The 12328-nt window shown below is 33.6% G+C and overlaps 1 protein-coding gene across 2 annotated transcripts in view; it reads left to right on the top strand.

The window, feature by feature from the left end:
- BMPR2 (bone morphogenetic protein receptor type 2) overlaps window positions 1-12328 on the top strand; it is a 238261-nt gene that overhangs the window by 204671 nt on the left and 21262 nt on the right. For both annotated transcript variants that reach the window (XM_037009188.2, XM_037009187.2), the window contains exon 10: window positions 2282-2418. In XM_037009188.2, the coding sequence (XP_036865083.1) occupies window positions 2282-2418 (137 nt within the window). The remainder of the gene's footprint in view (window positions 1-2281; window positions 2419-12328) is intronic.

Below are 12328 nucleotides of genomic sequence, written 5' to 3'. Positions count from 1 at the left end.
GGTCCTGCATCCTGGTGTTCTTTCTTCTAATTTATTCTGTCATTTTAATGCTATGGGAGGCAAGCATTCAGGAAAGTCTCTATTTCTCTTGTGTTCTTTACCAAGATTTTGACTAAACCATTGCATTTCCAAGTGTTGGTCCCATCGGTCTTCTGTGTGGCTCAGTGTGTTAGCTAAATTAAATTTGATCATATCTTGTAAAAATCATGCTTACCACAAGCAACTGATAGTGCTTATTGGTGTTAAATAGAGTTTTTAAACAGTGATAGAATAGTTAATGATACTTAAGAAGTCCTTGATCTAGAAACACCTTTTAAGAGGAATTTTTTAAAAATCAGTATATTGGTACGATAAAAGAGCCATGGATACACAATGGGAAATGACAACCCTCTTCAACAAGTAGTGTTGGCAAAACTGGACAGCTACACATAAGAGAATGAAACAATTATTGTCTAACTCCATGCACAGAAGTAAACTCAAAATTGATCAAAGACCTGGATGTAAGTCATTAAACCATAAAACTCTTAGAAGAAAACATAGGCAAAATCTCTTGAATATAATAAACATGAGCAACTTTTTCCTGAACGCATCTCCTTAGGCATGGGAAACAAAAGCAAAAATAAACAGATGGGACTACATCAAGCTAAAAAGCTTCTGTACAGCAAAGGAAGCCATCAGCAGAACAAAAAGGCATCCTACAGTATGGGAGAATATATTCGTAAATGACGTATCTGATCAGGGGTTAATAACCAAAATAAATTAAGAGCTCACACACCTCAACAGCCAAAAAGCAAATAACCTGATGAAAAAATGGGCAGAGGACCTGAACAGACATTTCTCCAAAGAAGAAATTCAGATGGCCAATAGACACATGAAAAGATGCTCCATATCGCTAATCATCAGGGAAATGCAAGTAAAACCACAATGAAATATCACCTCACACCACTTAGGAAGGCCAACATCTAAAAGACAAGGAACAACAAATGCTGGCGAGGATGTGGAGAAAGGGGAACCCTCCTACACTGCTGGTGGGAATGTAAATTAGTTCAACCATTGTGGAAAGCAATATGGGGGTTCCTCAAAAACCTAAAAATGGAATACCATTTGACCCAGGAATTCCACTCCTAGGAATTTACCCTAAGAATGGAGGATCCCAGTTTGAAAAAGATGTATGCACCCCTATGTTTATCACAGCACTATTTGCAATAGCCAAGAAATGCAAACAATCTAAGTGTCCATCAATAGATGAATGGATAAAGAAGAGGTGGTACATGTACACAACGGAATGTTATTCAGCCATAAGAAGAAAACAAATTCGACCATTTGCAACAACATGGATGGAGCTAGAGGATATTAGGCTCAATGAAATAAGCCAGGCAGAGAAATACAAGTACCAGATGATTTCCCTGATTTTTGGAGTATAATAACAAAGCAAAACTGAAGGAACCAAACAGCAGCAGACTCACAGACTCCAAGAAGGGACTAGTGGTTGGGGAAGGAGGGAGAAGGGGATTAAGGGGCATTGTAATGAGCATACATATAGGAAAGCCAGTATAGCATGGAGAAGACAGTGACTCTATAGCATCTTACTACACTGATGGAAATGATTGCAGTGGGGTGGGTGGGGGCTTGATAATATGGGTGAATGTTGAAACCACAATGTTGCTCATGTAAAACCTTCATAAGATTGCATATCTTATGATAACTTTAAAACAGTCAGTATATTGATACTTCTGTTAAATGGCTATTATCATAAAAATTTTTGTGATATTTGAAATAATCTGGCTGCAGTATAATAGAGTCAATAATGTAATGAGATACGATGACTGTGCAACCCACCCACTTATATTTAGTTCTACAGACATGTTTGTTGTACTAGATACTAGACTTTCTCCTCATATTCACCACCCTCAACCCCTTTTGGGGATAGAAATTCAGGTATATATTTCAAGTATTAAGTATACCCTAAGTATATAGTAATCCCACCCCCAAATTAGTAATACTAGAAACCATTTAAAAATAGCTGTCCATTATTGAAATTACTGTTTAACTTATCAACAAACATTTAATTTATCAAACAAAGTCTATTCTAAGTAAAGCATTTATTAACAATGCATTAAATGCACAACCGGGTCTTTTTAAAAGATTTCCAGGTATGCTTAAAAGGTGAAAAAAATTGTGATATAATTTCTTTGCTTACTTGGCATCAGAAATACTCCTGTTATTCTTTCATTTTATGATAATTGGAAATTTTACTCTGTTCTTTTTAAAACATACACAGGTGAATCTGTTCCAGAATACCAGATGGCTTTTCAGACAGAAGTTGGAAACCATCCCACTTTTGAAGATATGCAGGTTCTGGTGTCTAGGGAAAAACAGAGACCCAAGTTCCCAGAAGCTTGGAAAGAAAATAGCCTGGTAAGAAAGAACTGAATTATTAAAAAGAAGAGTTATGACTGAATATGTTTTAATGTTGTTTGAAACTAAAATAGACTCTTAAATAATATGTGTTTAGTGTTGTGTAATGTCAGAAATCTGACTACTTGATTTTTATGGTGTTACACGTTTTCAAATTTTTCAATATAAAAAAGTCCCCTTTTTTGGTTCAGTTTCAGTTTTTTCCAGCTATAAAATATTTAGAGAGACTAACTATTGAGTCTGTAGTTTGCTAGATTGGGTAATAGTTTTAATAATTAATATGTTAATATTTTAAACAATATTGAAATTTCATCTTATTCTCTTGAAAGTCATATAAAAATGTTAATTATTAATTAATGTATACTTAAATATTCAATGACTAATAGAAATTTAAGCTACACCAAAAATAAACCAAAGTATAGCTTATAAATTCAGCTAATTGAAAATGCAGTTTACAACACTGAAATATCTTCAAAGGCTCCTGTCATTTCAGTAAATTGTTGCTACAACGCTAAAAACACTTTATAAACATTTACATATACATACATATATCCACACTCTCCCACTCTTACATAATTTTTTTTTCCAAAAGTTAGGATCACTTCATTTTCTACTATTATTTCTGAAGCTTGTTTTTTACTTAGGGACAGTTTCTCATGTCAGTACCTACTGTATTTCTCTCCACTCAGTATGCCATTGTATAATATATCATAATTATTGAATTACCCCCTATTGATTACAGTATCCTATATTCTTATTTTAAATATTTTTAAGGAGTTAATGGAATAACATACATGGCAAACAAAATCAAATAGAAGGATATAAAAAGGAAATGGAAAAGGAAAAGTCTACTACCCCTGCCATCACTCTTTAAAAGTAATTGCTGTTAACAATGTTTTGAGGTTTTTGTTTCCTTTCTTATTTTCTCCTATAGAGGTTACTATTATAACTTTAAATATTATATCTATTCTTATTTCATATTAGCTCTCATTTACCCTCTCCTAGTTTTGTAATACTGCATCTATTATTAAATAATTTGTTTTATCTACAGATTGATCTGAAAGTTGAAATAAAATAAAACTGTCATCACTTGGCAAATTTTTAATTATATAAACATCCACCACACAATACAGTATTGTGCATGGACTCAGAGAAGGAAGTAAAAATCTTAAGTTCGTTACTATAAGCCCCTGCTGCTTGAGGAAGAATGTTTCAATAGTCAGCATCTATTGGATTGTCTTTATTTTTTGTATCTTTTTCTTTCTTGATTGCTTCTTTATAGGTTCTTAGTTATTAAAAAGCAACAATTTTTAAAAATCTCTTTCTCTTTCTTGTAAATCTCTCTCTTTTTTTAATGAAGTTCCTTCTGCCTTAAGTAATATGTGTTGGTGTATGTGCTTGGGTAGTAAACATTATGAATCCTTTCACATTCAAAAATGTTTCTATCTTGCCTTCACACATGAGTAATAATTTGGTTGGCTAATGGTTTTAAGCTCAAAATCTCATTTTCCTCACAACTTTGAAACCACTACTCCATTGTCCTCTATCATCCAGAAATGTTAATAAGAATTCAAATGCGAGCTAGTCTCATTTCATTGCTTTTTGTCTTTGTTTATTACCTTGTTTTCTTGTCTCTGTTTAGCTTTTAACACCTTTAATTTTTCTTTGGAGCTATGAAATTTCACCTGGTTGTATGTAGGCATGGATCTTTTCACATATTTTGTTTTGAACTGGACAGGCCTTCAGTTTGAAAATTCAGAAGTTTTTTCAATTCAGAGGAATTTTCTTAAATTCTTTAAAAATATTATTTCCTCTTTCCCATTTTTTCCTTCTGGAATTTCCACTAGAAAAATACTGGGCTGCCTGACATTTCAGGTCTCAATTTTTTTCTTGTGTTTTCTATCTGTTTTCTGTTGTACATTGTTCAAGATTTACTCAACTTTACCTTTCAAATAACTCATTTAGTTTTCATCTTTTCCATTCAATTAATTATTTGGTCATTAAAATTTTACTTTTCACAGTCATGTTTATAGTATCTATAAATTCTTATTATTTGCTTTTTTACATAGCTATCTGTTCTTGTTTTAAGAATGTAGGAGGAGTTTGATTATCTCTAAAGGCATAAATTAGAAAATTTGACACTTTTATACAAATAATTTTCTTGATTACATTAAGGAACAGAAATGAAAAGATTTCATTAAGTAATTTAAATCATTTTTCTATATATTTTCACATCTTAATTTTAGGTTCTCCTAGTAGGATTAAAATGTTTTCATTCTGGTTCCTGACTTACATTTGGTGGTGGCATGTAAGAGAGATGCCAGGGAGATGTTACATGTTTCCATACAGATTTAGATTGAATATTTTCTGTATTGGTTATCTTTGTCATCTTGTCTATTGTTCAAGGAAGGCTCCTGCTTTGAGTGAGATTGAAATCTCCTTCAGGTATGAGGCAGTTGAAAACCTATTGCCAAACACATATGCCCAAGATTGCCTCAAAAATGAAGGGAACTGAGACAGATATTTAAGAGATCCCTGACAGGAGTTGAGAGGCTGACTCCTTTACCAGGATTCAAGATAGGTGAGCTTCACAGTAGAGAATCACTCCAAGAGAAATCTGTGAAATTTTTATCTAGCAAAATACAAGTTCAACTTCTTTCAATTGTTTTTTATGTAAGTTTAACGAAATTATACTCATTATTTTAAAGTAATTTTTGGTTAACCTACCATTAGAGATATGCATCATCTACATATTTACCAGAGAATTTTTTATTCCCAATTTAGACTCTGTTGCTGAGTAAGGGATAAGTAATACTTGGATCACTTCCAACAAATCCATTTATATCTAATGTGGTACAGTCAATAGAAATTTCTCTGTGCGGTGACAAGTTAGTACTAGAGAGAGAAAGAGATAGTAAATGCATAGTTTATAAAAAGAGAGAAATATCCCTATGTCTAAAAGAAGACATTTTTGCTTCCTATTTGCATTGAAACTAAAAAACATTTTTGTAGTAACAAAACTCAAAATCTTCCAAATATTAATGAATGTAAAAACTAGTTTTAAACACTGCCAGGAATAGAAACATAGATGTGTCAATAAAGGGGAGAAGAATAGTTTCCTGGTAAAAATGAAAGTATAGGAAGTAGTGTTAAGGAGACATGTGAAAATGTTAATCATAATCATTTCTGAATATTGCGTTTATGAATAACTTTTTTTTTCTGTAGATGTCAAAATTTTTGGTAAAAATGTACTGTTGTTAACAACTGCACACATACACAGTTTAAGGCTGTTGTTTTGTATTAAAATATGTTAAGTTGGAAAAACAAAAAATCATAGGCCAAGTTGATTTTTAAAATAACTTTATTCAGATGTGTAGAATGTTCAGATATAATTCATTCAATGATACCACCATTCTTCCTATTTTTCATACTTTTCCAAATTCTTATCTTCCATTTCTCAATCTGACTTAACAATTGACCTATTCTCCTTTATTTTTATTTCTTAGTATCAGTTCTACATAACTTCTTTTGCACAACAGTTTTGTCTTAATACATTGGATAAAAATTTGGAATTCTTAGCCAAATCAATCCTGTGAAATCACAAAAAAGATAGGGGGATTATGCTTCATGACTTCAAGCTATACTACAAAGCTACAGTAATCAAAACAGTATGGGAGTGGCACAAGAACAGACCCATTGATCAATGGAACAAAATGGAGAGCCCAGATATAAACCCACACATATATGATCAATTAATATACAATAAAGAAGCCATGGATATGCAGTATGGAAAAAAAAGCCTCTTCAATAACCAGTGTTGGGAAAACTGGACAGCTACATATAGGAAAATGAAACTGGATTATTGTCTAACTACATACACAGAAATAAACTCAAAATGGATCAAAGACCTGAATGTGAGTCATGAAACCATAAAACTCATAGAAGAAAACATAGGCAAAAATCTCTTGAGCATAAGTATGAGCAATTTTTTCCTAGACACATCTCCTCGGGCAAGGGAAACAAAATAAAAAATGAACAGGTGGGACTTCATCAAAGTTATTTAAACTTCTGTACAGCAAAGGACACCATCAGCAGAACATAAAGGCAACCTACCATATGAGAGAATATATTCATAAATGGCTCATCTGATAAGGGGTTAACATCCAAAATATATAAAGAACTCATATGCATCAACACCAAAAAAAACAAGGAACTCAATCAAAAAATGGGAAGAGGACCTGAAGAGACACTTTTCCAAAGAAGAAATATAAATGCCCAACAGGCACATGAAAAGATGCTCCATATCACTAGTCATTGGGGAAATGGAAATTAAAATCACAGTGAGATATCACTTCACACCAGTTAGAATGGCTACTATCCAAAAGACAAGATACAACAAATGCTGCAAGGATGCCCAGAAATAGGAACCCTCCTGCACTGTTGGTAGGAATGTTAATTGGTATAACTGCTGTGGAAGGCAGTATGGAAGTTCCTTAAAAAACTAAAAATAGAAATACTATTTGGTCCAGTAATCCCTCTTCTAGGAATCTACCTGAAGGTAAAAAAATGCCTAATTCAAAAAGATATATGCACCCCTGTGTGTAATGCCACATTATTTACAATAGCCAAGATATGGAAGCAACCTAGGTGTCCATCAACAGATGAATGGATAAAGAAGAGGTATTACATATACACAATGGAATATTATTCAGCCATAAAAAGAAAAGAAATCCTGCCATTTCTGACAGCATGAATGGGTCTAGAGGGTATTAGGCTCAGTAAAATAGGCTAAGTAGAGGAAGACAAATATTTTATCATTTCACTTATTTGCACAGTATGAAAACAAAGCAAAACAGAATGAACAAAACAGCAGTAGACTCATAAACACTGAGAAGTGACTGGTGGTCACCAAAGGGGTAAGTGGGATAGGTGGATGGAAAAGTTGAGGGAGATAAAGGGGCACAATAACAATCACACTATAAGTTGGTCATGGAGACAGTGATAGAACATGAGAGAATATAGTCAGTGTTTCTGTAACATCTTTTTGTGTTGATAGATAGAAATCACACTAGATTTAATAATATGGGTAACTGTTGAATTGCTATGTTGTGAAACTACTATATCTGAAACCAATATATGATTGTATATCAATGATACTTCAATAAAATTAAATTTAAAAAAGGTAGGAATTCTTCCTCAGTTGGCTTTTTCAAGTCTTTTCTTTCTCCACCCAGTAAATCCAGCCTTCCAAAATGTACTGTATATTCCAGAAACTATCCTTTCTTCTTTTCATATTTAAGTTTCTAAATTTTGTCTTTTTTACAAAATTTGCAAACTTACGGTGTGATCTAGAATTCAGTGTTTTTCATACGTTTTTTCTCACGCAACCTATGTTAAGAAATGCAAGTTCACATCATGACATAGTATCCTAAGATAAAACTTAACTTTACCATCTAAAATACCATCTGGTATTTTCTGTTCTAGTATAGAGTTTCCATTTAAGGAAATTGGTATAGTTTGTTTAAAAGCTGGTTCCACCCCATTAAGATTTCATGAGACACCCAACCATAGGCCCAAGATTTTAAAAATTTCTCGTCTTTCTTTCCTATCTTTTTTTCTGCTGTTATCATCAGTGTAATAATGATACCCTCTTTATCTCATTTTCCAAACATTGGATATTATTATTTATATTTTACTAGTTACAGTCCCCCTGTCACTCATCTAACTTTGCCTGAGTATTTATATTTTTCTATATTCTTATTTCCTGTCCTCAAAAACTCTTAACATTTAAAGAGATATAACTGATATGTAATAAAAATTAATTAAGGGATACCATTTACTATGTTTTGACATATAGATACACCCATTAAACATCACTACAGTTGTAATTGTAAGCATGTCGATTACCCCCACAAGTTCTCTTATTATGCCCCTTTGTAATCTCTCCCACTTGCCTCTCTCTATTCTCCATGAATTCCCAGGCAATTACTTATCTGCCTGCTATCACTAGAGATTAGTTTACATTTTCTAGAATTTTAGATAAATGGAATCATATAGTATGTACTATATTTGTCTGGATTCTTTCACACAGCATAATTTTTTCAAGATTCAGTCACGTTGTTACATGTATCAGTGATTTCTTTCTTTTTGTTGATGAGCAGTATTCCATTGATTAGATATGCAACAACTTGTTTACCCATTCTCCTGGTGATGGATAGCCATTTGGATTATTTCCAGTTTTGGCTACTACAAATAATGCTACTATGAACATTCATGTATAAGTCTTTGTATGGACATAAGTTTTCATTCTTTTGAATAAATACACAAGAATAGGATGGTTTAATTATATTGTAGGTGTATGCTTAACTTTTTGAGGAACTGCCGAACAGTTTTCCAACATGGCTGTACCATTTACATTCCTACCAGCAGTACGTGAGAGTTCCAGCTCCCTCCACATCTTCACCAACATTTGGTATGGCCAGTCTTTTTAATTTCAGGCATTGTAATAGGTGGGCAATAGTGTCTCATTGCGGTTTTAATTTCCATAACTCTAATGACTGATAATATTTAGCATCTTTTCCTATGCTTATTTGCCATCCTTGTCCTTTCTTTGATGACATGTCTATTCAAGTCTTTTGCCTACTTGTAAATTAATTGATTGTTTTATTACTATTAAATTTTTAAATTTTTGTATGTTCTAGATACAAGTCCTTTATCTGAGCCCTTTTCCCTGTAGAGAGGGAAAATTGGTGCTAGGTAGATTGGAATGGGAGGGAGATTGTATTCCATTTTTACCTTTTGATGACATATGCATATATCTATTCAAACATGTCATTAAATAAAATGTTTTTCATGCATGTGGTAAGAATTGAGTTTGAAAAAATTATTTTTAGCAATACAGAAAATAGACATCCAAAATCCCCTCCAAAGAAACAACCACTGTTACATTCCTTCTGCAGACTTCTAGAAACTTACATATATTACAGAACTGTGTGCATTTATATCCTTTTCTAATATATAAACATGAATAACTCTACCCACTTAACCTATCTTTTTTGTATCATTAATCTACAATTACATGAGGAACATTATGTTTACTAGACTCCCCCCTTCACCAAGTCCCCCCCACAAACCCCATTACAATCACTGTCCATTAGCATTGTAAGATGCTGTAGAATCACTACTTGTCTTCTCTGTGTTGCACAGCCCTCCCCGTGACCCCACATTGTACATGCTAATCATAATGACCCCTTCCCCCCTATACTCCTCTTATCCCCCCTTCCCACCCATCCTCCCCAGTCCCTTTCCCTTTGTTAACTGTTAGTCCATCCTTGGGTTCTGTGATTCTGCTGCTGTTTTGTTCCTTCAGTTTTTTCTTTGTTCTATACTCCACATATGAGTGCAGTCATTTGGTACTTGTCTTTCTCTGCCTGGCTTATTTCACTGAGCATAATACCCTCTAGCTCCATCCATATTGTTGCAAATGGTAGGATCTGTTTTTTTCTTATGGCTGATTAATATTCCATTGTGCATATGTACCATATCTTCTTTATCCATTCATCTACTGATGGACACTTAGGTTGCTCCCATTTCTTGGCTATTGTAAATAGTGCTGTGATAAACATAGGGGTGCATCTGTCTTTTTCAAACTGGGCTGCTGCTTTCTTAGGGTAAATTCCTAGAAGTGGAATTCCTGGGTCAAATGGTATTTCTATTTTGAGCATTCTGAGGAACCTCCATACTGCTTTCCACAATGGTTGAAGTAATTTACATTCCCACCAGCAGTGTAGGAGGGTTCCCCTTTCTCCACAACCTCGCCAACATTTGTTGTTGTTTGTCTTTTGGATGGCAGCTATCCTTACTGGTGTGAGGTGATATCTCATTGTGGTTTTAATTTGCATTTCTCTGATGACTAGCAATGTGGAGCATCTTTTCATATGTCTGTTGGCCATCTGAATTTCTTCTTTGGAGAACTGTCTGTTCAGCTCCTCTGCCCATTTTTTAAATGGATTTTTTGCTTTTTGTTTGTTGAGGTGTGTGAGCTCTTTATATATTTTGGATGTCAACTCTTCATTGATCTGTCATTTATGAATATATTCTCCCATACTGTAGGATAACTTTTTGTTCTATTGATGGTGTCCTTTGCTGTACAGAAGCTTTTCAGCTTGATATAGTCCCACTTATTCATTTTTGCTTTTGTTTCCCTTGCCCGGGGAGATATGTTCATGAAGAAGCCGCTCATGTTTATGTCCAAGAGACATAAACTTTTTCTAAGAGTTTTATGGTTTCCTGACTTACATTCAGGTCTTTGATCCATTTCGAATTTACTTTTGTGAATGGGGTAAGGCAATGATCCAGTTTCATTATCTTAAACGTTGCTTTCCAGTTTTGCCAACACTAGTTGTTGGCGAGGCTGTTATTTCCCCATTGTATGTCCATGGCTCCTTTATCATATATTAATCGACCATATATGTTTGGTTAATATCTGGAGTCTCTATTCTGTTTCACTGGTCTGTGACTCTTAAACCTTACTATTTTTACTTTGCAATTGAGAACATACACATCTTCCTAATTCTTTTAATGCTGCATAGTGGCTAGTATACTATTGAATTTTTGGCCAGATCCCTATTAGATATGTAGATAGTTCCCAGTTTTTGCTGTTATAAATGACACTATGGTGAACATTTATACACACATTTTTTCTGTAAATGCGTAAGTGTAGTTGAGGTATAAATTCCTGGATGTAGTATTGCTGGATAAAAGGCTAAATACAGTTAAAATTTGTTACTGCCATCCTCCAAACTGATGTCTTTCCAACAGCATGTAAATGCTTGCTTTCCTATCAGCAGTGCTCTGTTATGAAATTTTGTCTTTGTTAATGTGATAGGTAAAAATGGATTTTGTTTAAATTTGCAGTTAGTAAGTAGTAGAGCCAAAAATTGAAGCCAGATTTTTAATCGAGCTGGTACTCTTACTGCAAAGCTGGAACTAATATTCCTAACTACTGCATTGTATTGCCTCAGCATAGTGAATAAGGTTAAATATCTTCGCATATTTTATAAGATATTTGCATTTCTTTTTTATGTGCCCTTTATCCCTATTTCTGTTATGGATTTACTATCATTTTTTTTTAATGTCTCATTACTAGCAAGCATCATAGAAATAATTCAGTGAGAAACATCAAGAGATGATTAAACTAGCGGTAAAAGGTGATTGCAGAACAGGATGTTTACAGAGTCTTTAAGTACTTCCTTCATAAAACACTGATTGATATAGAAAATAACGCTGAATATAAAGGGAAAAATGGAACTTTACAGAGGAGAAACCTGGCAGACACTGGCTCAGTCATGCGATCAAGGTTAACTTCGCTAGTGATGGGACAAACCAAAATTGTATACCACATGGTAAGATGCAGCAAGAAGACCACAGCATCTCTTCTGTGATTTTCTGCCTAAGATGCAAACTTTGAATCCAAACATGAGGAAACATCAGACAATTGAAGAACCCTCTAAAAAAGTAACTTTCTTGTAATCCTCAAAAATGTCAAGGTCATGAAAAACAGGAAAAGTAAGTTTGAAATTATACCAAAAGAAAAACAAAGCATTCTTGTTTCATAACTTGCGGCCAATTCATTTTGTCAAACCAATATCAAAATTCACTAAGGTAAATGTGTAACTACTTTTCAAAGGTATATTTATTACAAAAAATTAGTTATGGTTGATTCCTGAATTTCCTCTATTATTTCAAATCCAAGTTGGTTTTAAATCCATTACAAGCATACTTCAGAAATATTGCAGGTTCTATTCTAGACCACTGTAATTAAGTGGATATTACAAAAAAGTGAGTCAAGTGAATATTTTGGTTTCCCAATGCATATAAAAGTTATGCTTATACCATACTGTAATCTGTT

Source organism: Manis javanica, chromosome 12 (genome assembly GCF_040802235.1).
Source record: "Manis javanica isolate MJ-LG chromosome 12, MJ_LKY, whole genome shotgun sequence".
Lineage (NCBI taxonomy): Eukaryota > Metazoa > Chordata > Mammalia > Pholidota > Manidae > Manis > Manis javanica.
Note: the sequence above shows the minus strand (reverse complement) of the source record. Positions and strands in the feature narration are given on the sequence as shown.